Below are 27541 nucleotides of genomic sequence, written 5' to 3'. Positions count from 1 at the left end.
ACTCATCATTGGTTAGCTCGCAAATGGACAGACATGACTCATTTTACAAGTTGACCAATGACGAGCTGCCACATCGAGGTTGTGAGAGAAAATTTGCGAGAAGAGATTATGGTTGTAACTAGAGGTGGGCAGAGACTGGTCCCTTGCGGGCCCAGGCCTAAGCCCGTTTGGGACTAGTCCCAAATGGGACCAATCACTCATGGGCCTGGGACCGGTCCCAGACCCATGAGAAAAACCAGGACCCGGACTAGGCCTTAGGCCTGGTTGGGACTGGTCCCATGGGGCTTGGATAATTTTATTTTCCCCCCTCAATTTTTTTTTTTTATTTTGGAGACAAAACGAAATTTTATAGGGGGTTTTTAGTATTTTTTTTAGGGGTAAAATTTATAAATTTTTTAGACCTGAAAGAATTTTTTTTTTTATAAATTTTATAAAATTTTATTTTAGCCTTCATAATTTATATTTATTTAAAAATTAACAGAGGGTTTTATATAATTTGGCAAGGGACTATATTGAAAAAATACAAAAAAATTTGGACCCAGACCTGGGACTGGAGGAGGGCCCGAGCCCTCCTCCTTAGGCCTGATCCCGTTTTGGGACCAGGCCTCCTAGGATCGGGTTTTGGAGCTGGCCTTTTGGGCCCAGTCCCAAATGCCCAACTCTAGTTGTAACATTACTCTAGATTTAATGATGGTTTGTCGACGTAGTGGTGCTATGGTGGTTTTCTTTCTTGCTTTGGTGTGTGGAACGGAGGTTTTGATGAGGTTGTGATCTTGGCAGCTAAAGTACTAGGAATGGGGTGGTAGTGATCAGTTTAAGTACAGATTCATGACATTTTTCAAAGAAGAAGAATGAGAAAAACATAGACATAGATGTGCTGAACTATAAAAGAAGATATTATTTTATTTTTATTTTTTCACAAAGAGCTAGGCTTATAATATTTTTTCATTGGGGCAACTCCCTCAGTGTATAACAACTTCTTGAAGAGCTCCATGTGAGGACTCTCCAAGCATATAATCAAAAACAAACTCCTTTCATTAGATGGACTTGGCAAGATAAACGAAGATCCTTCATAAGAAACAATAGTCCGGCTCATAAATTCAAAACTTTTTTTCGTCACTTTAAGGGTGAGAATCTGGAATAAATGGAATCTATGATACTAACTTAGGATTTCGTCAAACCTTGGGTGGGAATGTCGTTTACTCATTTAAACTCATGTTAAACTAGTAAAGATGGCAAAACTAAATAGTTCAAATGTATTATACTTTCAATAAGAGTGGATGTAGTTCATATTAAAGGATTACCTGTGACACTAGCAGCGGGAAGAGGAGATATTTGTAGATGAATAATCAAGACTTGGAACGAGCTGCCTCATCCTCAAGCTTGGGTGAAGTTATCATCACCAAATTCATCATCAACAACACAACTTGTTTCAGCCTCCATGAACAAAACTCCTTCTGCATTACACTCAATCTGCAGCCTCCCATTTTCGTCCCTTTTCAGCCTTCCAGCCAAAGGGTAGAACGCCACAGAGCTTTGCTCAAAGCCTCCTTAAGCAGTGAAGTGTCAAAGAAATCGGATCTTTCAGACACCGCCGGCCGCCGGTAGAAGTACACCAGAGGCACCTGACCGAAGTGTGCGTTCAGCAGATCCAAGTTTGAGATCCATAGAGAATGGCTTGGCGTTTGTTGAGCGGGGCGTACAACACTTGTCTTCTTCTTGGATCTCCATTTATGAGAAAATCTTGAATTTTCTCCCACGGTTTTGATCATGAAAAATTAGTAAGTGCTCCAAAGTTGAAGTATTTTCCATAAAGAGCTTTAACAAATTTTACAGAATCTAAACCCTACCTCAATCTTGATAAATTAAATCTCAAAGTTACAGTATCAAAACCGAGACTGAACCAAGCTGAACAGCTTCTCCCTTTCTCTTCTGCTTCCTCTTTGGACAAATGGTATTTTATCACACTCTTTCCCTTTTTCTTTTGTACAAAATCAATTGCCCCCCTTAATGTTTGAAAAAAGAACAATAAACCCCCACCACGGCACCACCGCCTCATATATCATATATCACGGCGCTTTCCTCCCAACCTCATTATTTCGTCACCCCACATGTAGTAGCCAATCGGCTATTTTTTCTTTATTTTTTTCAATTCAACACGCCTTCTGTTTTAAAATACTTTTTAAATATAATAGATAAAAGAATTTAATAAACAGTACATATATATGGTTGATTTAATCATAATCAATAAATACAGATGAACGTAAATAAGTACAAAAGAAGATGTTATTTTATTTTTATTTTTATTCTTTTATAAAGAACTATGCTCATAATATTTTTTCACGGGGGCATCTCCCTCCGTGTATAACAACTTCTTGAATAGTTCCATGTGAGGAGTCTCCAAGCATATAATCAAAGATAAATTTCTTTCATTAGATGGGTTCTGCAGGATAAGCGAAGCTCCTTCAAAGGACAATAGCCCACTCTAAAAAAAGGATTGCCCGATCCAAATCCGTATCATATATGGGCATTTGAGTCCAACTTATTACTTTAGGTTAGGACAATTACTACTTGAAACTCCTTGTTTGAGAGTTGTCCGATCATTATAAGTTGTTCCACATAAGCTAATGTCGACCTCAAATACTCATCGTTCATCTGCTTTAACGCTTCATGAATAATCTTCACAGTATAAATCAACGGTTTTTGATTGAATATCACTTACCAGGCCATCGGTATAGCGTAATACCACATTCCCGAAATACCCAATGGTAGTGGAGGATACAATCTTGCTCGTCCTTCTGTTGGTATGGTGTTTGGTTAATTGACTCCCAGGCAATCCACGTGCCTGGCACACACAACGCCATATATGTGCTGCTAAAATCACAAAAGTGCTATACCTGGCTCCATCCTCATTTTTTAGTTTTGCTCTAAAAGAATTGATTTGATCAAGTGATAACGAAATTTCGCCATGGAAGTGGGTCTAGGACTTGATTGTGATTCAAGAATATCCATGGGAGAGGGGGATGGTATTCACTGTGGTTAAATGTAGGAGGAGATGGGATCCTTGCATGAAGTATGGTTCTATCAATGGAGGGGAATGCTAATAGGGAAGCCACAAGTTATTTCAGCCCATGATTTGATAAAATGAAATGCAGAACTCCTCTCCCAAATATGATGCCACCCAATCCCAACACAAATTCCTCCGCACTTGAAATAAGTTACCTAGAATCATAATTACTAATATACATTGAGAGAATAAACAGACTAAAATTACCGAATATATATTTATTGTGATCGTACCTGTAACAGAAGCAGTGGATGAAGGAATATCGCCTGTTGAATAATCAATGGCTGGAACGAGCTGCTTCATCTTCAAACTTGGAGTGAGTCATCTTCCATAGCACAACTTGTTTCAGCCTCTATGAACAAGACTCCCTCTCCATTACATCAATCTGCAGCCTCCCATTTCCATCTCTTCCCAACCTTCCAGCCAAAGGGTAGAACGCCACAAGACTTTGCTCAAAGACTCCTTAAGCAGAGAACTGTCAAAGAAATCAGATCTATCAGCCCGGCTGCGGCGGCCGCCTGTAGAAGTACCCATAGGCACCTGACCAAATTGTCGGTTGAAAAGGTCCAAGTTTGAGATCCATAGAGAGTGGCTGGGGTTTCTTGAGCTGGGTGAAAACACTTGCCTTCTTTACATGAATCTCCATATATATAAATATAAAGCTAACAATCTGAAAAGTATGGACTAATTATAAAAATTTTGATACGTATTTTGGGTGAGTAAACCTAATAAGTTCTTTGAAATGCAGAATACAATAGCAGTAATAGAGAATCAGAAGACTTTGGCCCAGATAAATAAATAAAAAGATAAAATGGAAAATAAGAAAATTATTGGAGCTTGATGGAGATTATGAATAAAGTTTTGTCAAGGTACAAGTGTTGGGCTATCACGTCAATGATATCATATATGTACACATGTATGTAATATATAGGACACATAATAATCTTCTCAAGTATGATTGAATTTTTTCTATTATTTTTCTCAGTGCATGGCAGATAAGACTTGATAGGTACGCGTACAGACAACATTTGTTAAAGGACAGGTAAGTAATTCAATACAAGAGTTCCTTTTTCTCCTTATAGAATCCTCTTAACAAGTCTCAACAAAACTAAAGAAAAGAAACATTAACAGGAAAAAAAAGAACTGGAACTGCCATTGAACCCTGTATCAAGAAGAAGAAGAAGAAAAGAAGAAGAAGACTATAACAACTTCTAGGGGTTTTATGATTCAAAACTGAATCCAATTACTCTGGAATTTTGAGGGCACCCAAATATTCCTGGGAAATAATTTGTGCTTCATTTTGTGGAAATATGCCAGCTACTATTTTTTCAGTCGCAGCAACTGGTGAATCATCAATCAATCTTAACTGACGAGTTGATCAGCCCGTAGAACCGATCGTACTGGTAAGCAAGAAGAGGCGTAGGAGACGATCAGCATATAACCGAATTACAAGATCCCGGAAATTGGCTTGGTGATATCGAGCTTCGTGAAGAAGTAGAAAGCTGCTAAAGAGAGATAGAATGCTGAAGAACCTGAAGTGAGTTGATCACCACCACCAGAGGTAATCCTCACTGCAGAGCTGGGGCACAGGTGACAATGAGAATGGCAAAGACGATGAAGAGGAAACCGAATATGTAGTAGCACTGATGCAGCCGTATTGAGGTGAGAATGAAAAAGAGCTCAATGAAGATGGCTCAAACGGAAGAATGCCTCCGATGAGATAGAGATCGGTTCATGTACCGGGCTGCTCTGGGATTTGCCTTGGGATCTTGATAGTTTTCACAGGATCCTCCAATGCTGGCTTCTTAAACCCAACATAATTTTACTGAATTTAAAACCTTACCATCCTGATAAAATTAAATAGCAAGTTACGGAATCAAAAACGAGACTGAAACCAAAGCTGAATACGTCTCTCTTCTCTTCTTCTTCTTCATCTTCCTCCTCCCTTCTTTGGAAAATGGTATTTTGTGGAACTTTCCCTTTCTTCTTTTGGGAAAAGATCAATTAGCCACCTAGAGTTTTGAAAAAAAACATAAACCCCACAACCGCGTCATAATATGACAGCGCTTATTATTGCGTCAACCCGCCTTCCCACCCCCATGTAGCCACACCCAAGCCAAATCGGCTATTTTTTTTTTTTTTCTTTTTTTTTGATTCAATCCACATTTTTGTTTTAAAATACTTTTTAAGATAATAGATTCAAAAATTAATAATACATATAAATGGTTGATTTAATAAACATAAATGAACAATGCAATAAAGAATTGTTTGTGTTAGTCATGATTGCATATTGTATCATCTCGACTTCGAGAGGCTAAGCTTATAATTACAATAATATTATCTTACAAGTTTTTTCATATAAATGAGGTGACAAAAAATGAATGGAACAGTGAAACAAAAGTCAAACTCATTATATTCCTTTTTCATTCATTTTTTGTCATATCACTTTGTATGAATCTTTAAAGATTTCTTTATAAGTGTAACATTATTCTATAATTATTTATCAACTGGCAAGTTCCAACATTGTAAAATAACTTCTTGAACCTACATGTGATGGCTTTCTAAGCATATGATCAACGATAACTCCTTCTTTGGATGGGCTTGGCAAAACGTATGATACCCCTTTAAAAGGGATGGGTTGCCTAATCCAAAATCCTTACCAATACCACTGTTTTAAACCCAGACCGGACCGACCGTCAAACCGATTCGACGGGAGCTAGCATCAACACCGATCCGAAAACCTTCTAAACCCCCCTTTAACAATTAACCCGAATGAACCAGATTTGGACTGAGGAATAGTGACAAACCGTCAGTTCAACCAGACCGGTGTCACAACTAGTCACCAAAATTCCCTAAAAACAATTTCCCCTCTTCCAATTTCCAGTTCTCCATCTTCAATTTTTATCATAATTTAAACGTCTATTAACATATCACAACATTTTATAATAACAGTCAATGTTTCAAAATTCAAATTCATGGATTGTTGGATGGAAAAGAATTATTTAGCAAATACCAAACAGTCCAACCAACAATTGCAACCAGTCAATATTTTCAGAAAACCTTAGGTAAAGATTGTCAAAAAGCCAACAAGATGCCCAAGCCAACTAGCCATCGTAGATCGAAAAAAAAAAATGCAAGGAGAGAAGAAACAAGACAGGTGAAGAAGAGGAAAAGAAATGGAAAAAGGAAATCTAACAGCCATGGCCTTCACCATGGTGGATAGATCCACAACGATGAAGCCTTCACTGTGCGGGATAGATCTAGTAGTCACAAAGCCTTCACCATGGCGAATAGATCCAACAGCCACGAAGCCTACACCGTGGCGGAGCAGCCACGAAATCTACACTCGTGCGGAGCAGCCATGAAGCCTACACTATTGAGGTCCAACCGGTAGCCATGTTAGATCAAAAAAAATGCAAGGGAGAGAAGAAAGGGAGACGGTAGAAGAGAAAAGGAATGAAAAATGAATAAAGTAAGGAATTTAGGGTTTTCTTTATAAGTTTTAAAAGTCAATAAACCCTCTTTGAAACGGCGTCATTTGGATTTTAGTTGACATCTTAATATAACGTCATCGGCCCAACCCGCCAGTCCAATCGGTTGGACCATCAACCCGGGATTTGGGCACTTGACGAGGTCAAGGCTCGGGTCGCTTTAAAACAGTGCCATATACAGGCATTCAGAGCCAACTTAGTATCCTAAGGTTAGGAACTTGCATGTAGGGGCTTTTTGCTTAGAGTCGTTTGATCATGATCATGTTGCAATGTTTCTTGAAACCTCAGGGGAGGTCTTAGATAATAACCCTAAACCTATGGGCACTTATCTTAGCCGTTTTGGAGTGTTGGATGCCGTATGTAGGGGTGGAAAAAAAAATCCGAAAACCGAATCGGACCGAGAAACCGGACCGAAACCGAACCGAAAATTCGGTTTTTTTTTGGGTTTCGGTTCGGATATTAAAAAAACCGGATATTCGGTTTCGGTTTCGGTTTTTTTTAAAAAAGAAAACCGGTTACCCAGAACCGGTTTTATGAACCGAAATGTTTAAAAATTATTGCATTTTTATTTTTACATTTTTATTTTGCATTTGCAATTCCAAACCCTAACACCATCTAACACTCTCAGTCTCTCACAGTCTCAACTCTCACGATCTCACTCAGTCTCACTGTCTCAGACACTCACTTCACTACCTTCAGTCTTCATCAGTCTTCACTACTTAGTCTACTCCAGTCTCCATTCTCCGCTCGGCAGACGGCAGCTCCACTGCTCTAGTACGAGTCTACTCCAATCTTCACTCTCCACTCTCCAGCTCGGCAGACGGCAGCTCCACTGCTCCAGTACGAGTCACTCCAATCTCCACTCTCCAGCTGGCAGACGGCAGCTCCACTCTCCAGCTCGGCGACGGCAGCTCCACTCTCCAGCTCAGCAGACGACAGCTCCACTGCTCCAGTACGGTAGTACCAGCTCTCAGACGCACTCGCGCCGGCGCCGTACTCAGACACTCACCTCAGACCCCAGTAACCGTTAGTCCTCTCTCACACCTCAGAGTCTCTGTCTCAGTTGTCAGTTCTCACGTCGGAGTCACGCGGTCACGCCGGAGTCTCTCACTCTCAGTTCTCAGATTCTGTTGTTCTCAGATCTGTTGCTTAACGGTCGGCACGGCAGTCACCAGTCGCGGTCACCATTCTTCTTCCTTCACCAAGTCTCCACGTCATCGTCTGTCTCCGGTGGGTGACCATTTCTTCTTTGGCTTTTTTTCTTTGTTTTGTTGGTGACCATTGACGGGATGAGGCAGGCTGATAATTAATTTTTTTTTAAAAGAAAAAAACTCAATTTTAAGGCATTTACAATGTTTGATGATGGGAGCTATCCTTTTGTGTCTACTGTCTATATGAGTGTTGGAATGATAATGTATATACTTTGACAGTATATGAAAAATTGAAAATCCCATTCATCTGTTTCCAATTCTATTTTTATGCATTTGAGGTATTATATATTTGAGAAGTGCTTATTTGTGGATAAGTTTAGTACTTTTGATGAGTTCTAAAGTTAAAGTGCTTCTTTGGGCTCCAGTATGCCAGTATGGTAGCTTTTGATGTGTTTTTTTTTATATTACTCATTAATCAAATAATTATTGAGGACACCTTGGATGAGTTGACGAAAATTGAGTCGGGTAAAATTTTTGCTTTACTTTCAATTAATTAATTATGTATGTGTTGGATTTGTTAATTATACTTTCAATTATTTAATTATGTGTTTATCCAACTTTTTGTAGAATTTCCATCTTTCAGAGTAGAAAGTACTCGTTCTCAACTAATTGATTGAAGGGCAATCCAAATTTCCAATAACCAGGTATATACTATGATTTTATTTAGTTTTATTTGTTCTTTTATTTACTAATTTCTAGATTTGATTGGACAAACTATAAAAAGAAGAAATTTAAAATGGAAGCTATCTAACAAGTTGTGAACTTTTTTGTTTTGACAGTTGACTTTGACAATGGATTGGAATGTGCTTGCAGTTGGACAGTTATTGCTTGCTTGGAGGCCTCTTTTGAAATCATTTTTGTGGATTTGTTATATTTAGATTTGTCTTTGTGAACTTTCTTTGTATATCTTCTCAGTTTGCATTTCATATTTGATTTGGAAATGTGCTTGTTAGTACTAGTTTTGTTTTTTGTGAAATGTGATTATAATGTTTGTTTGTGGAAATGTGTTTGCTAGTTTTAATTTTATTATGTTTGTTTTTTGGAAATGTTTGTTGCTAGTTTTAATCGTGTTTAATTTGGATTTTGTGGATCAATTGATAAGCTAAGTCTAGCAATGGAAGTGGATTCATGACCTAATTGTGATTCATCAAACTATTTATCAATAAAAAAACCTGTTTCAGCCTCCGTGAAAAAAAATATAGAGTACCAAAAGAAGATATTGTTCATCAGGGTATGCTTACAATCTTAAAAGAGATGAACAATTCGCTCCTAAATTTTAATTTATTTTTTATTTTTATAAAGCACTAGGCTTATAATATTTTTTTATGGAGCCAACTCCTTCACTATAAAAGAAATTCTTGAAGAGCTCTATGTGACGAGTCTCCAAGCGTATAATTAAAGAGAAACTCCTTTCATTTGATGGCCTTGGCAAGATAAATGATTGCCCTTCAAATGGAACAATCGCCCGGCCCATATAGATTGGACTGCCCCATCCAAAATTCGTATCACATATAGGCATTCCACCCCAACTCACTATCCTTAGGTTAGGAGAATTGCAACTGGGGGCTCCTTGTTTGAGACAGGTTAGATCATTGTAATGTTTTTCAACGTAAGCTAATGCTGATCTCAAGTACTCGTCATCCATTCGCTTTAATGCTTCATGAATAATCTTCACAACGTAAATCAACGATTTGGATCGAATATCATCTGCCAAGGCAATCGGTGTGGCAGCAAATATGACATTCCCGAGATACCCCAATGGGAGTGGAGGATTGAACCTCGACCGTCCATTTGTGGGTATGTACAACTTAGTTGCTTGATCATTAGGCAAACCACGAGCTTTGCATAAGCAACGCCAAACATGTGCTGCTAGAATTTCATAAGTGGAATATGTGACGTCTTGATCTTTCTTGAATTTTGTTTTAAGGAAGCTGATTCTATCAAGTGATAGTTCAACTCTAGTCATGGAAGTGGGTAAAACACCGGATTGTAACTGAGGAGGTGGGTGGTATTTGATGTGATCGAATGTGGGATAAGGTGGGGTTCTAGATTTTAGTATGGTTCGATCAATAAAGGGTGGGTTACTAATAGAAAAACCAGATGATATCTCAACCCATGATTTGATGAAATTCAATCCAAAAGTTCCATCTCCCAATATATGATGCCATCCAACGCCAAGACAAACCCCTCCACACTTGAAATAAGTTACCTACCAATTAAAGTAATGATCAATTACATAATATATAATATTAAACTTATATAAGACTCATAATATAGAACATTAAATTTGTAATCCTGACGGAACGAAAAAATTATGTTTGGGAGGCTAAGGTGTAAAGCTTTTTTTCTTCTTCTTTTAAACAGGATATCCGGACCAGCTTGCACGCACCTCGACTAATCCTTAAAGGTGATTAGCAAAGCATCCCACCATCATGATCACCTACTTAAATCTTAGGAGCCAGTGGATTCAAACCTGAGACCCACATATCTCAGTGCTCATCCTACCATTTGAGCTACCCAAGGGTGGGTTAAGGTGTAAAGTTTATTAAACTAAGGGGCCAAATGTACAAATACATTTTTAATGGGTGAAACAAATAAAATTTGAAAAGTTGCTTGTTTTATATTATAACTATATTATATGATGGGTGGGGTACATCTTCCTAGATGATAACATTTAATATTGGACATATAATATTGGCATGGACTATTAAGTCATAGTGCACTAAATAAAGTAATAGAAAACATTGAACATAGACAAGGCAGATTATTAAATGTTAAACGAAAAAAACGACATGTTCCCACCCAAGGTTTGATGAAATCCGAATTTAATATCATTGGTTCTATTTATTTCAGATTTCTACCCTTAAAGTAATAGTATTATGAATTTTTAGGGTTTAAAGGGTACAAATACCATAATGCCTTTAACCCTAAATTAATAAATTATGTTTTGGCCCCTAAATTAGTAGAATTATAACGTACCATTTTATTTTCAAATTATATCAAAAACACACTCGGTCACTATACACCCTCGTCGGAAATAGCCCAATCTAGGCTGTTTCCGGTGACGTCGAACCCCTTGGTCACCTCCATCACCTTCCCTGTAGTCCGTCGTCCAAAACCCCTCTGGTTCCTGACTCATTTGCCCCTCCAATTGCCGGCGCCGTTAGGCTTAGGGTTTCGGTGTTCTTCACCTGATTCCGGTCGGTTCCGGTGGCAAAAATCCAACTGGACACCACCAATGCAACCACCGTCTCCAAATCTATAAAAAACCCTATTCCCCAGCAACCGTTTCATCGTCATTTTCCGGCCGAGAGTTCGTGTTCATCGGCCATTTTTTGATGCTGTGGCCGGCGATCGGCGAGTGATGAGGGGTTGTGAATGGTATGGTTTTGTAGAGGGAATGATAGGGGTTTAAACGGTGGTGACAAGGGTGATTTTGGGTGGAAGAATCGCCAAAAAAAGAGCAAAAAAAGTCGGGAATGACGGCTGCTAATGTGCACCGGAGGACTATTAGAGGCAGTGGTCTGCTAACATGCGTCGCCCATGTAAAATGACCAATTTACTCATTTACCGTTACATCAAACATTTTTCCGTCACTTTAAGGGTGAGAATCTAGAATAAATAGAATCTATGGTACTAACTTTTCGTCAAACCTTGGGTGGGAATATGTCGTTTACTCATGTTAAACTAGTAAAGAGATAGCAAAACTAACACAGTTCAAATGTATTTTATTTTTCAATAAGAGTAGATGTAGTTCATATTAAAGGTTTACCTGTGACACTAGCAGCGGAGAAGATGAGATATTTGTAGATGAATAATCAAGACTTGGAACGAGCTGCCTCATCCTCAAGCTTGGGGTGAAGTTATCATCACCAAACTCATCATCAATAACACAACTTGTTTCAGCCTCCATGAACAAAACTCCTTCTGCATTACACTCAATCTGCAGCCTCCCATTTTCGTCCCTTTTCAGCCTTCCAGCCAAAGGGTAGAACGCCACAAGAGCTTTGCTCAAAGCCTCCTTAAGCAGTGAAGTGTCAAAGAAATCGGATCTTTCAGACACCGCNCGCCCCCATTATTGCGTCAGCCCACCTTCCCACCCCACCATGTAGCCACTACACCAAGCCAAATCGGCTATTTTTTATTTTTTTTTTCAATTCAATCAACATTTTTGTTATAGAATACTTTTTAAGATAATAGAATCAAAAATTAATAAGTACATATAAATGGTTGATTTAATAAATAATCAATAAATATAAATGAACAATGCAATAAAAGAATTGTTTGTATTAGTCAACGTATTGCATATTGTATCATCTCGACTTTGAGAGGAGTTAAGCTTATAATTATCAATAATACTATACTTACAAAGATTTCCATACAGAGTGAGGTGGCCAAAAACGAATGAAAGAGTGAAACAAAAAGTCAAACTTATTATATTCACTTTTCCATTCATTTTTTGTCATATCACTTGGTATGGAGATTTTTATAAAATTTCTTTGTAAAGGTAACATTATTCTATAATTATTTATCAAATGGCAAGTTCCAACATTGTAAAATAACTTCTTGAACAGCTACATGTGATGGCTTTCTAAGCATATGATCAACCATAAACTCGTTTTTTGGACGGGCTTTGCAAAACGTATGATACCCCTTTAAAAGGGATGGGTTGCCTTATCCAAAATCCCTACCATATACCAATGTTTTAAAACCCAGATTGGACCAATCGATCAAACCGATTCGACCGAGAGCCAGCATCAACGCCGATCCAAAAACCTTCTAAACCCGCTTTGACCAATTAACCAGGAATGAACCGGATTTGGATCGAAGGAATAGTGACAAACCGCCGGTTCAACCGGACCGATGTCACAACTGAGTCACCAAAATTCCCTAAAAACAATTTCCCCTTTTCCAATTTCCAGTTCTCCATCTTCAATTTTTATCATAATTTAAACACCTATTAAGATATCACAACATTTTATAGTAACAACCAATGTTTCAAAATTTAAATTAATGGATTGTTGGATGGAAAAGAATTATTACAACAAATACCAAACAGTCCAACCAACAAATTGCAACACAATCAATATTTTTGAGAAAACCTTAGGTAAAGATGTCAAAAAGCCAACAAGATGCGCAGGTAGCCAACTAGCCATCGTAGATCGAAAAAAAAATGCAAGGGAGAGAAGAAACAAGACAGTAGAAGAAGAGAAAAAAGAAATGGAAAAAAGGAAATCCAACAGCCATGAAGCCTTCACCGTGGTGGATAGATCCAACAACCATGAAGCCTTCACTGTGGTGGATAGATCTAGCAGCCACGAAACCTACACCGTGGCAGAGCAGCCACAAAGCCTACATCGTGGCAGAGTAGCCATGAAGGCTACACCATTGAGGTCCAAACGGTAACCATGATAGATCGAAAAAGGATGCAAGGGAGAGAAGAAAGGGAGACGGTAGAGGAAGAGAGAAAGAAATGGGAAAAATGAATAAAAGTAAGGAATTTAGGGTTTTCTTTATAAGTTTTAAAAAGTCAATAATACCCTCTTTGAAACGATGTCATTTGGATTTTAGCTGACATCATTATAATGACATCATCGGCCCAACCCGTTGGTACAAATTTAGAGCTGAAAATTTAATTCCTTTAAAAATATGTCAACACATGTTTTACATGTTATAAAACTATATATATCAACCCTTCCTAACATTCATATATATATATATTATATATATATATATTATATATACTTATATATATAATATAATATTATGTATAGTATATATATAATACTATATGGATAAGCGTTAATCCTTATGGTTCACAAAAATAATAAACGTATTGTTAGGGCCAAAATCGTCTTGGGCTTGACTAGGCCCATAACTAAATAAACATGTCATGACCCAAGGCGCTCAACCCAAATCCCGATTGGGCCTACGCTTAACCCTTGGCGACCCTATTCTATGAGTTGGGCTATCCTATAAGTTAAGTTAAACTGAGTTTCCCCCATTAGCCTGCAACAGTCTATAAATAGGAAATCAAAATCCCATTCTATTTCCTCTTCACTAAGATTTCAAATTTTCCTCAAACTATTAAACTTAATCTGATAAGTCAAGAAATCATATTTCTTTCTGATAGGGATTATCTCCCAAAAGAGGACTAATGTCCTACTAGGATTCTAACCCCTTGTGTCACTATAAAAATGGGCAATCTCCCACAGTCGGAGGACACTACTCAAACATCTATTGCTCATAAGTTCTTGCTCCAAAAACCCGACGCCTCCGCCGTAGTCCTAGCCTCCGACAAGACTCCTGGTAATTCTTCTTCCCTTAATTCTATTAAATCTCTTTAGCCTCGCTGACTGACGTCGGGAGTGCCTACGGCAACACCACCCCGGTGTTTCCGAGCTTCACGCTTACCTTCATGTGTGCAGGTCTAGCGATTGTCGTACCCATCTATATCACGTCAGACCCTATTTTCATGACGGCAGATTTTTTGCACCTACACGTATCAAAGGTTTGAAAAGTAATACATACATTAAAAATTTTGAGTACGTACACATATTTGTTTGTCAAATTAGAAATCATTAATTTGTTCCAAAGTAGATTTTCAGCATTATGAAATTCCAATAAGATAATGGTTCTCCAAATCCTAAGTCAACTGTTAATTCCCTCCTATGGTATCAATTAACACTTTGTCCCTAAATACCTGAAATAACAATTTATCTTTTATCATCGCCATATTGGAAGGTTTTGGTGTTTAATTTAACGATCAAGAGTAAATTGTGTTAAGACATATAATAAAAGCCCTAATGAAATAGTAATGTCTAGCTCCACTTAAGATTATATATGGCTGAATGACTAGCTTATTCAGGAACCTCGTGTGTTATATATGAGTCTAAATACTCTAACATTAAAACTCTGTGTATTATGTGTTCCAAATACGGAGGCACGATTCATGACATTTTCAAAGAAGAAAACAAGGAAAACGTAACCATTGTGAAACACAAAAAATATGTTATCTAGCCAGTTACAACATTAATAAGAGTGAACAATTCACTCCTATTTTATTTTCATAAAGAGCTAGGCTTATAATATTTTTTCATGAGGGCACCTCCTCAGTGTATAACAACTTCTTGAAGAGTTCCATGTGGGAGTCTCTAAGCATATTATCAAAGATAAACTCCTTTCATTGATGATGGCTTGACAGGATAATGAAGCTCCTTCAGAAGTAGCCCGGCCCATAAAATTGCGTGCCCCATCCAAAATCCGTATCATATATGGGCATTTGAGCCACAACTTACTATCCTTAGGTTAGGACAATTATTATTGGGAACTCCCTGTTCAAGAGTCATCATATTATTAATGTTGTTCCGCATAAGCTAACGTTGACCTCAAATATTCATCATTCATCTGCTTACGCTTCATGAATAATCTTCACAGTGTAAATCAGCGGTTTTGACTGAATAAACCTGCCAAGGCATTGGTGTGAGCAGTAAATACACTTCCCGAGATACCCTAATGGAGTGAGGATTCAATCTTGATCGTCCTTCTGTGGTATATATGTTTGGTTGATTGATTCCTAGGCAACCGTCGTGCCTTGCACACACATCGCCATATATGTGCTGTCAAAATCACAAAGTGCTATACGTGCTCCATGCTCATTTTTTAGTTTAGCTTTAAAAGCATTGATTGATCAAGTGTAAACGAATCTCGCCATGGAAGTGGGGTCTAGAGTTGACTGTGATTCAAGAATATCCTGGAAGGAGGGGATGTATTCAATGGGTTGTAAATGTAGGATGAGGTGGGATCCTGATGGAAGTATGGTTCGATCAATAAACGGTGGACACTAAGTAGAACGATGTTATCTCAGCCCATGATTTAATGAAATGAAAAGCAGAAGTTCCATCTCCCAAAATTGATGCCACCCAACAAGACAAATTCCTCCGCACTTGAATAAGTTACCTATTATCATAAATTACGTGATACTATTGGGATTTGGACAATAATGGACTGAAACATCAACAATACATGATAACATTTTTATATTGGGATCGTACGTACCTGTAACAGAAGCAGATGGATAAAAAAAGATATCACTTGTCGAATAATCAATGGTTGGAACGAGCTGCCTCATCTTCAACTTGGAGTGAAATCATCTTCAATAGCACAACTTGTTTCAGCCTCCATGAACAAGACTCCCTCTCCATTACAATCAATCTGCAGCCTCCCATTTTCATCCTTCCCAACCTCCCACCAAAGGGTAGAACGCCACAAGAGCTTGCTCAAAGCCTCCTTAAGCACACAACTTCCAAAGAAATCGGAACGATCTGCCGTCTGCGATGGTTGCCGACGGTAGAAGTCACCGAGGGATGTGAGCTCTTGTGTATATCCAGCAGATCCAAGTTAGAGATCCATAGACCATGCTTGGGCGTTCTCGATCGGGCGTACAACGCTTGTTGTCCCCTTTACCTGAATCTCCATTATTTGTGAAAAATTCTGGTTTTGATCCTGAAAAATTAATACGTGCTCAAAAGTTGAAGATATCTCACAATCTCTGACAAAATGTACAGAGCTAAAAGCTACCTCATCTTGACAAATCCCAAGTCACGGATTAACCAGATAAAAAAGAGTGTATATATACTGAATAATAAAATTGGATTTGCTATTAGATGTACATATCTCCATATAAAAAAAGAAAGAAACATGTGATTTCGTTTATTTATTAAAAAAAAAAATCAAAACAAACTTCTTCCTTTTGACGGGCTTGTCAAAAATAATGATTGCCCTCAAATGGAACAATAGCCCGGCCATAATATTGGGCGGTCCCATCCAAATTTATATCATACTAGCATTTCGGCGTATCGCTATCTTTAGGTTGGGATAATTGTAACTATGGGTTCCTTTTTTAAGAGTCAATCATACCGTGGTAATATTGTTCCATACAAGTTACGTCGATCTCAAATACTCATCATCATCGCTTTAATGCTTTAATAATTTTTTGTAAATCAGCAATTTGATTATCACCTACTAAGCCAATTGGTATAGCAATAAATGTCATATTCGAGATACTCAATTGTAGTGGAGGATTTAATCTTGATCGTCATTTATAGGTATTGTAATTTAATTGTTTGATCATCGAGTAACATACATGTGCTACAAAATCGACACGTGCATCTTTCTTTAATTTTGATTTAAGGATTGATATGATCAATTGATAAGCTAAGTCTACATGGAAGTGATTCATGACCTATGTGATCATCAAACTATTTATCAATAAAAAAAACCTGTTTCAGCCTCCGTGAAAAAAAATATAGAGTACCAAAAGAAGATATTTTCATCAGGGTATGCTTACAATCTTAAAAGGATAACAATTCGCTCCTAAATTTTAATTATTTTTTATTTTTATAACATAATAGCTTATAATATTTTTTATGGAGCCAACTCCTTCACTATAAAAGAAATCTTGAGAGCTCTATGTGACGAGTCTCCAGCGTATAATTAAAGAGAACTCCTTTCATTTGATGGCCTTGGCAAGATAAATGATTGCCCTTCAATGGAACAATCGCCCGGCCCATATAGATTGGACTGCCCCATCCAAATTCGTATCACATATAGGCATTCCACCCCAACTCACTATCCTTAGGTAGGAGAATTGCAACTGGGGGCTCCTTGTTTGAAGACGTATGAGTAATTGTATTTTTCAACGTAAGCTAATGCTGATCTCAAGTACTGCTTCATCCATTCGCTTAAGCTTCATGAATATCTTCACAACGTAAATCACCGATTTGGATCGAATATCATCTGCCACAATCGGTGTGGCAGCAAATATGACATCCAGATACCCCAATGGGAGTGAGGATTGAACGACTCACCGTCCATTTGTGGGTATGTACAACTTAGTTGCTTGATCATTAGGCAAACCACGAGCTTTGCATAAGCAACCCAAACATGTGCTGCTAGAATTTCATAAGTGGAATATGTGACTTCTTGATCTTTCTTAATTTTGTTTTAAGGAAGCTGATTCTATCAAGTGATAGTTCACTCTAGTCATTGGAAGTGGGTAAACACCGGATTGTAACTGAGGAGGTGGGTGGTATTTGATGTGATCGAATGTGGGATGGTGGGGTTCTAGATTTTAGTATGGTTCGATCAATAAGGGTGGGTTACTAATAAAAAACCAGATGATATCCAACCCATGATTTGATGAAATTCAATCCAAAAGTTCCATCTCCCAATATATGATGCAATCCAACGCCAAGCCAAACCCCTCCAACTTGAAATAGTTACCTACCATTAAAGTATGATCAATTACATATATATAATAATAAAAACTTATATAGACTCTAATTAGAACATTAATTTGTAATCCTGACGGAACGAAAAAATTATGTTTGGGAGGCTAAGGTGTAAAGCTTTTTTCTTCTTCTTTTAAACAGGATATCCGGACCAGCTTGCACGCACCTCGACTAATCCTTAAAGGTGATTAGCAAGACACCCACCATCATGATCACCTACTTAAATCTTAGGAGCCGTGGATTCAAACCTGAGACCCACATATCTCAGTGCTCATCCTACCATTTGAGCTACCCAAGGGTGGGTTAAGGTGTAAAGTTTATTAAACTAAGGGGCCAAATGTACAAATACATTTTTAATGGGTGAAACAAATAAAATTTGAAAAGTTGCTTGTTTTATTATATAACTATATTATATGATGGTGGGGTACATCTTCGGATGATACATTTAATATTGGACTAAATATTGGCATGGACTATTAAGTCATAGCACTAAATAAAGTAATAGAAAACATTGAACATAGACAGGGCATTTATTAAATTTTAACGAAAAAAACGACATGTTCCCACCCAGGTGATGAAATCCGAATTTAATATCATTGGTTCTATTTATTTCAGATTTCTACCCTTAAAGTAATAGTATTATGAATTTTTAGGTTTAAAGGGTACAAATACCATAATGCCTTTAACCCTAAATTATAAATTATGTTTTGGCCCCTAATTAGTAGAATTATAACGTACCATTTTATTTTCAAATTATATCAAAACACACCTCGTCACTAACACCCTCGTCGGAAATAGCCCAATCTAGGCTGTTTCCGGTGACGTCGAACCCCTTGGTCACCTCCATCACCTTCCCTGTAGTCCGTCGTCCAAAACCCCTCTGGTTCCAACATTGCCCCTCACTTGCCGCTGCTCTTGGGCTTGGGCTTAGGGTTTCGGTGTTCTTCACCTGATTCCGGTCGGTTCCGGTGGCAAAAATCCAACTGGACACCACCAATGCAACCACCGTCTCCAAATCTATAAAAACCCTATTCCCCAGCAACCGTTTCATCGTCATTTTCCCGGCCAGATTTCGTGTTCATCCTTTTTTTGATGCTGTGGCCGGCGATCGGCGAGTGATGAGGGGTTGTGAATGGTATGGGTTTTGTAGAGGGAATGATAGGGTTTAAACGGTGGTGACAAGGGTGATTGGGTGGAAAATCGCCAAAAAAGAGCAAAAAAAGTCGGATGACGGCTGCTAATGTGCACCGGAGGACTATTAGAGGCAGTGGTCTGCTAACATGCGTCCCCATTGAAAATGACCAATTTACTCATTTACCGTTACATCAAACATTTTTCCGTCACTTAAGGGTGAGAATCTAGATAAATAACTCTGGTACTAACTTTTCGTCAAACCTTGGGTGGGAATATGTCGTTTACTCATGTTAAACTATGAGATATAGCAAAACTAAAACAGTTCAAATGTATTACTTTCAATAAGAGTGGAGTAGTTCATATTAAAGTTTACCTGTGACACTAGCAGCGGAGAAGATGAGAATTTGTAGATGAATAATCAAACTTGGAACGAGCTGCCTCATCCAAGCTTGGGGTGAAGTTATCATCACCAAACTCATCATCAACAACACAACTTGTTTCAGCCTCCATAACAAAACTCTTCTCTGCATTACACTCAATCTGCAGCCTCCCATTTTCGTCCTTTTCAGCCTTCCAGCCAAAGGGTCGAACGCCCAGCGCTTGCTCAAAGCCTCCTTAAGCAGTGAAGTGTCAAAGAAATCGGATCTTTCAGACACCGCCGGCCGCCGGTAGAAGTACACCAGAGGCACCTGACCGAAGTGTGCGTTCAGCAGATCCAAGTTTGAGATCCATAGAGAATGGCTTGGCGTTTGTTGAGCGGGGCGTACAACACTTGTCTTCTTTACGTGGATCTCCATTTATGAGAAAATCTTGAATTTTCTCCCACTGGTTTTGATCATGAAAAATTAGTAAGTGCTCCAAAGTTGAAGTAATTTTCCATAAAGAGCTTTAACAAATTTTACAGAATCTAAACCCTTACCTCAATCTTGATAAAATTAAATCTCAAAGTTACAGTATCAAAACCGAGACTGAACCAAGCTGAACAGCTTCTCCCTTTCTCTTCTGCTTCCTCTTTGGACAAATGGTATTTTATCACACTCTTCCCTTTTTCTTTTGTAAAAAGATCAATTGCCCCCCTTAATGTTTGAAAAAAGAACAATAAACCCCCACCACGGCACCACCGCCTCATATTATCATATATCACGGCGCTTTCTCCCCAACCTCATTATTTCGTCACCCCACATGTAGTAGCCAAATCGGCTATTTTTTCTTTATTTTTTTCAATTCAATCACGCTTCTGTTTTAAAATACTTTGTAAGATAATAGATAAAAAATTTAATAAACATTACATATATATGGTTGATTTAATCAATAATCAATAAATATAGATGAACGGTAAATAAGAATAAAAGAAGATGTTATTTTATTTTTATTTTTATTCTTTCATAAAGAACTATGCTTATAATATTTTTTCACGGGGGCATCTCCCTCCGTGTATAACAACTTCTTGAATAGTTCCATGTGAGGAGTCTCCAAGCATATAATGAAAGATAAATTTCTTTCATTAGATGGGTTCGGCAGGATAAGCGAAGCTCCTTCAGAAGGGACAATAGCCCGACTCATGAAAAAAGGATTGCCCCATCCAAAATCCGTATCATATATGGGCATTCGGGCCCAACTTATTATCTTTAGGCTAGGACAATTACTACTAAAAACTCCTTGTTTGAGACTCGTCCGATCATTATAATATTGTTCCACATAAGCTAATGTCGACCTCAAATACTCATCGTTCATCTGTTTTAACGCTTCATGAATAATCTTTACAGTGTAAATCAACGGTTTTGATTGAATATCACTTGCCAAGGCCATCGGTATAGCAGTAAATACCACATTCCCGAAATACCCCAATGGTAGTGGAGGATCCAATCTTGCTCGTCCTTCTGTTGGTATGTGTAGTTTGGTTAATTGACTCCCAGGCAATCCACGTGCCTTGCACACACAACGCCATATATGTGCTGCTAAAATCACAAAAGTGCTATACCTGGCTCCATCCTCATTTTTTAGTTTTGCTCTAAAAGAATTGATTTGATCAAGTGATAAACGAAATTTCGCCATGGAAGTGGGTCTAGGACTTGATTGTGATTCAAGAATATCCATGGGAGGAGGGGGATGGTATTCACTGTGGTTAAATGTAGGATGAGATGGGATCCTTGCATGTAGTATGGTTCGATCAATGGAGGGTGGAATGCTAATAGGGAAGCCACAAGTTATTTCAGCCCATGATTTGATAAAATGAAATGCAGAAACTCCATCTCCCAAAATATGATGCCACCCAATCCCAACACAAATTCCTCCGCACTTGAAATAAGTTACCTAGAATCATAAATTACATAATATATATTGAGAAGAATAAACAGACTTAAGAATTACCGAATATATATTTATTGTGATCGTACCTGTAACAGAAGCAGTGGATGAAAAGAGATATCGCCTGTTGAATAATCAATGGCTGGAACCAGCTGCTTCATCTTCAAACTTGGAGTGAAGTCATCTTCCATAGCACAACTTGTTTCAGCCTCTATGAACAAGACTCCCTCTCCATTACAATCAATCTGCAGCCTCCCATTTCCATCTCTTCCCAACCTTCCAGCCAAAGGGTAGAACGCCACAAGAGCTTTGCTCAAAGACTCCTTAAGCAGAGAACTGTCAAAGAAATCAGATCTATCAGACGCCGGCTGCGGCGGCCGCCTGTAGAAGTACACCATAGGCACCTGACCAAATTGTGCGTTGAAAAGGTCCAAGTTTGAGATCCATAGAGAGTGGCTGGGCGTTTCTTGGGCTGGGTGTACAACACTTACCTTCTTTACATGAATCTCCATATATATAATTATATAAAGCTAACAATCTGAAAAGTATGGACTAATTAATAAGAAATTTTGATACTTATTTTGGGTGAGTAAAACCTAATAAGTTCTACGAATTGCAGAATACAAATTGCAGTTGAGAGAATCCGAAGACTTTGGCCTTCAGATAAAGTTAAATCAAATTAAGTGCTTAATGAAGTTGAAATAAAAGATAAGGATGCTAGAATTATTGGAGCTTGTTGGTGATTAATGATAATGAAGTTTTGTCAAAGTACAAGTGTTGGGGATATCACGTCAATGATATCATATATGTACACATGTACGTATATATATAGGACACATAATAATCTTCTCAAGTATGAATTGAATTTTTCTATTATTTTTCTCAGTGCATGGCAGAAAAGACTTGATCGGTACAGCTGTACAGATAATAAGGCCGTCTCAATAATATTTGTGATCCTAGACAAAAGTTACTTTATGAGCCTTCTAATAATATAAATATATATTAAAAAAATTATTTCAAAAATTATTTTCTTGTCTTTTGAGATGCAAAATCACTAGGAGAGGTGGATGGCGATCGACAAGCTAACTGGGTTAGGTTGGTGAGGGGTTTTGAAGAGCAGATGTTAGAGAAGCGATGGGTGGTGAAATAGGTAATTTCCAATACCCAGATTAGCCAGAAAAGGCTTGAGAAGTCGCAGCTCAAAAGGTATTGATGGCCGGCGATTGACAGAGTTAACGGATGAGGTATGATAGGGATTTTGGTGAGAGGGTTGAGGGGAGGAAGATGGTGGCATCGGGGAAGACCAACAACACCAGGTACATGCTGAACAGGCCAAAAATGGGTGTCATGTGCAGTGGAGTTGGGTTATGAGATTCGTAAAAAATAGGCCAAATCGAGGGCTATCAAGGCTAAAAAAACACTAGAGAAATGATAAAGTAATGATTCCGGTCAATTTTGGTGAGCAAATTGATTAGAATCAACTCCAAACGACTGGTGACGGAAGAGCGGTGAAAATGATTTACGTGAATGTCAAATTTTGAAATAGAATTGGGGTTGAATAATTTGAGACATGTAAATGATTATTTTAGTCTTTTATTGTTAAAAGAAATTCAATGTGTTAATTTAGGAGTGTAAATTAGAATATGTGAAACTAGATGTACAAACTTACTGTTTCGTCAAACTTTGAGTGAGAATATATGTAAAAAGTTTATAATAAATTTGGATTTTTACGGCTTTTTTTTTTTTTTTTTTTTTTTTTTTTTTTTTTTTATTATCATTTTTTTTTTTTTTTTTTGTAATACATTAAAAAAATTATAAAAACTTTGGGCCCTATTTTTGGGGGCCCTAGGCAGGTGCCTGCCTGCAGACAACATTTGTTAAAGAGACAGGGTAAGTAATTTCAATACAAGAATTCCTTTTTCTCCTTAATAGAATCCTCTTAACAAGTCTCATACAAAACGGTAAAGAAAAGAACAATTAACAGGAAAAAAAAAAAGAACTGGAACTGCCATTGAACCCTGTGTCAAGAAGAAGAAGAAGAAGACGACTAATAACAATCTCTATGGGGTTTTATGATTCAAAACTGAATCCAAATTCACTCTGGAATTTTGAGGGCACCCCAAATATTCACTGGGAAATAATTTGTGCTTCATTTTGTAGAAATATGCCAGCTACTATTTTTTCAGTCGCAGCAACTGGTGAATCAATCAATCAATCTTAACTGACGAGTAGATCAGCCGCGTAGAAACCGATCGTACCGGTAAGCAAGAAGAAGGCGTAGGAGACGATCAGCATATAACCGAAGTACAAGATCCCGGAAATTGGCTTGGTGATATCGAGCTTCGCGAAGAAGTAGAAAGCTGCATAGAGGAAGAGATAGAATGCTGAAGAACCTGAAGTGAGGTATGATCACCCCCACCAGAGGTAATCCTCACTGCAGAGCTGGGGCACAGGTGACAATGAGAATGGCAAAGACGATGAAGAAGAAACCGAATATGTAGTAGAACTGATGCAGCCATATTGAGGTGAGAATGAAAAAGACCTCAATGAAGATGGCTCCAAACGGAAGAATGCCTCCGATGAGGATAGAGAAGACCGGGGTCATGTACCAGGGCTGCTCTGGGATCTGCCTTGGGATCTTGTTAGTTTTCACAGGATCCTCCAATGCTGGCTTCTTAAACCCAACATAAATTTTACAGAATTTAAAACCTTACCTCAATCCTGATAAAATTAAATCTCAAAGTTACAAAATCAAAAACGAGACTGAAACCAAACTGAATAGCTTCTCTCTTCTCTTCTTCTTCTTCTTCTTCCTGCTCTTTGGAGAAGTGGTATTTTGTGGACTTCCCCTTTCTTCTTTTGGGAAAAGATCAATTAGCCACCTAGAGTTTTGGAAAAAAAAAAAAACCACAACCTTATTATTGCGTTACCCCACCTTCCCACCCCACCATGTAGCTACTACACCAAGCGAAATCGGCTATTTTTTCTTTTCTTCAATTCAATCCACATTTTTGTTTTAAAATACTTTTTAAGATAATAGATTCAAAAATTAACAAGTACATATAAATGGTCAATTTAATAAATAATCAATAAATATAAATAAACAGTGCAATAAAAGAATTGTTTGTATTAGTCAACATATTGCATATTGTATCATCTCACTTTCAGAGGAGCTAAGTTTATAATTATCAATAATACTAAACTTATAAATATTTTTATATAAAGTGAGGTGACAAAAAGTGAATGGAAGAGTGAAACAAAAAGTCAAACTCATTATATTTACTTTTCCATTTATTTTTTGTCACATCATTTTGTATGAAGATTTTTGTAAGATTTCTTTATAAGTGTAACATTACTCTATCATTGTTTATCAATTGACAACTTCAAACATTGTAAAATAACATCTTGAACAACTGCATGTGATGGCTTTCTAAGCATATGATCAACGATAAACTCCTTTCGTTGGACGGGCTTGGCAAAACGTATGATACCCCTTTAAAAGGGATAGGTTTCCTGATCCAAAATCCCTACCATATACAGGCATTCGGAGCCAACTCAGTATCCTAAGGTTAGGAGACTTGCACGTAGGGGCTCCTTGCTTAAGAGTCGTTTGATCATGATCATGTTGCAATGTTTCTTGAAACCTCAGGAGAGGTCTTAGATAATAACCCTAAACCTATGGGACATTATCTTAGCCGTTTTGGAGTGTTGGTGCCGTATGGCTCAAGGTCTCTTATTTTTTTGATAGTTTGTTGATGTGGTGGTGCACATTAGCGTTGTTCTTGCTTCTTGGTAGTTTGCGTGTTAGATTTAAGGAAAATGCTATGTTTACAACATTCTCTCACACTCTCAACATGACAGTTCATCATTAGTTAGCTCGCAAATGAACAGACATGACCCATTTTACAAGTTGACCAATGACGAGCTGTTACATCAGGGTTGTGAGAGAAAATTTGTGAGAACGGATTGTGGTTGTAACATTACTCTAGATTTAATGATGGTTTGTCGACATAGTGGTGCTATGGTGGTTTTCTTTGTTGCTTTGGTGTGTGGAACGGAGGTTTTGATGAGGTTGTGATCTTGGCAGCTTAAGTACTTGGAATGGGGTGGTAGTGATCAGCTTAAGTACAGATTCATGACATTTTTCAAAGAAGAAGAATGAGAAAAAACATAGATATAGATGTGTTGAACTACAAAAGAAGATATTATTTTATTTTTATTTTTTCATAAAGAGCTAGGCTTATAATATTTTTTCATTGGGGCAACTCCCTCAGTGTATAACAACTTCTTGAAGAGCTCCATGTGAGGACTCTCCAAGCATATAATCAAAAACAAACTCCTTTCATTAGATGGACTTGGCAAGATAAACGAAGATCCTTCATAAGAAACAATAGTCCGGCTCATAAAAATTGGGCTGCCCCATCCAAAATCTGCATCATATATGGGCATTCGGGCCCAACTCACTATCCTTAAGTTAGGACAACAACTACTTCTAGGAACTCTTTGTTTAATAGTCATCAGATCATTATAATGTTGTTCCACATAAGCTAATGTTGACCTTAAATACTCATCATTCATCCGTTTTAACGTTTCATGAATAATCTTCACAGTATAAATCAAAGGTTTTGATTGAATATCACTTGCCAAGGCAATCGATGTAGCAGTAAATACCACATTTCCGAGATGCCCCAATGGTAGTGGAGGATTCAATCTTAATCGTCCTTCTATTGGTATGTATAGTTTGGTTGATTGATTCGCAGACAACCCACGTGCCTTGCACACACAACACCATACATGTGCTGCTAGAATCACAAAAGTGCTATACATGGTTCCATGCTCATTTTTTAGTTTTGCTTTAAAAGCATTGATTTGATCAAGAGATAAACGAAATCTCGCCATGGAAGTGGGTCTAGGACTTGATTGTGATTCAAGAATATCCATGGGAGGAGGGGGATGGTATTCACTGTGGTTAAATGTAGGATGAGATGGGATCCTTGCATGAAGGATGGTTCGGTCAATGGAAGGTGGAATGCTAATAGGCAAGCCACAAGTTATTTCAGCCCATGATTTGATAAAATGAAATGCAGAAACTCCATCTCCCAAAATATGATGCCACCCAATCCCAACACAAATTCCTCCGCACTTGAAATAAGTTACCTAGAATCATAAATTACATAATATATATTGAGAAGAATAAACAGACTTGAGAATTACCGAATATATATTTATTGTGATCGTACCTGTAACAGAAGCAGTGGATGAAAAGAGATATCGCCTGTTGAATAATCAATGGCTGGAACGAGCTGCTTCATCTTCAAACTTGGAGTGAAGTCATCTTCAATAGCACAACTTGTTTCAGCCTCCATGAACAGGACTCCCTCTCCATTACAATCAATCTGCAGCCTCCCATTTTCATCTCTTCCCAACCTCCCAGCCAAAGGGTAGAACGCCACAAGAGCTTTGCTCAAACTCTCCTTAAGCAGAGAACTGTCAAAGAAATCGGATCTATCAGACGCCGGCTGCGGCGGCCGCCGGTAGAAGTACATCATAGGCACCTGACCAAATTGTGCGTTCAAAATGTCCAAGTTTGAGATCCATAGAGAGTGGCTGGGCGTTTCTTGAGCTGGGTGTACAACACTTGTCTCCTTCACCTGAATTTCCATTTATGATAAAATCTTGAATCTCCTTCACGTGAATCTTCCCCTGCAGACTGAATATATAGCTTAAAAAAGATAAGAATGAAACTTTGATAGAGATTTATGAACTATAACAAAGGGAAGTTTTATGAAATGCTGAAAACAAATTGCAGTAGATAGAACCAGAAGACTATGGCCTTCAGATAAGGGTGGCGCTGAGATTTTACGGATAGTAGAATTATTCGAGCTTGATGGAGATTGATGATAATGAAGTTTTATCAAAGGCAAAGTACAAGAAAAAATCTCCCAATAGGCGAAACCAATCTCACATTACATATCGTTTTGTGCTATGCCTGTAAATATATGTACACGTGTACAAATATAGACCACATAATAATCCTCT

General features: G+C 37.9%; 3 protein-coding genes across 4 annotated transcripts in view; all 3 read right to left on the bottom strand.

Moving 5' to 3' along the window:
• LOC116132779 (shikimate O-hydroxycinnamoyltransferase-like) overlaps positions 1 to 20356 on the bottom strand; it is a 33834-nt gene extending 13478 nt beyond the window's left edge. The window contains exons 1-4 of one of the 2 annotated variants that reach the window (XM_031418451.1): positions 20115 to 20356; positions 19841 to 20020; positions 11542 to 11821; positions 8919 to 9978 (exon numbers count right to left, since the gene is read on the bottom strand). In XM_031418451.1, coding sequence (XP_031274311.1) covers positions 9064 to 9978; positions 11542 to 11821; positions 19841 to 19992 — 1347 coding nt within the window. In that variant the 5' untranslated portion in view covers positions 19993 to 20020; positions 20115 to 20356 and the 3' untranslated portion in view covers positions 8919 to 9063. Of the gene's footprint in view, positions 1 to 8918; positions 9979 to 11541; positions 11822 to 19840; positions 20021 to 20114 lie in introns of those variants that run through there. The other variant, XM_031418450.1, reaches the window with a different exon arrangement.
• Positions 917 to 27494, bottom strand: LOC116132789 (shikimate O-hydroxycinnamoyltransferase-like). Its single transcript, XM_031418458.1, has 3 exons — positions 26743 to 27494; positions 25879 to 26659; positions 917 to 1068 (listed from the first exon to the last, which is right to left on the bottom strand). The coding sequence occupies exons 1-3, from the start codon at positions 27163 to 27165 to the stop codon at positions 917 to 919; spliced, it is 1356 nt and encodes a 451-aa protein (XP_031274318.1). The 5' UTR covers positions 27166 to 27494.
• Positions 20538 to 22186, bottom strand: LOC116132777 (shikimate O-hydroxycinnamoyltransferase-like). Its single transcript, XM_031418448.1, has 2 exons — positions 21592 to 22186; positions 20538 to 21508 (listed from the first exon to the last, which is right to left on the bottom strand). Exons 1-2 carry the CDS (start codon positions 22012 to 22014, stop codon positions 20579 to 20581), a joined length of 1353 nt encoding a protein of 450 aa, XP_031274308.1. The 5' UTR covers positions 22015 to 22186; the 3' UTR covers positions 20538 to 20578.
• Positions 27495 to 27541: the final 47 nt, after the last annotated feature.

The sequence above is a fragment of the Pistacia vera genome, unplaced genomic scaffold (assembly GCF_008641045.1).
Source record: "Pistacia vera cultivar Batoury unplaced genomic scaffold, PisVer_v2 Contig260, whole genome shotgun sequence".
Lineage (NCBI taxonomy): Eukaryota > Viridiplantae > Streptophyta > Magnoliopsida > Sapindales > Anacardiaceae > Pistacia > Pistacia vera.
This window is presented reverse-complemented; position numbering and strand designations above follow the sequence as displayed.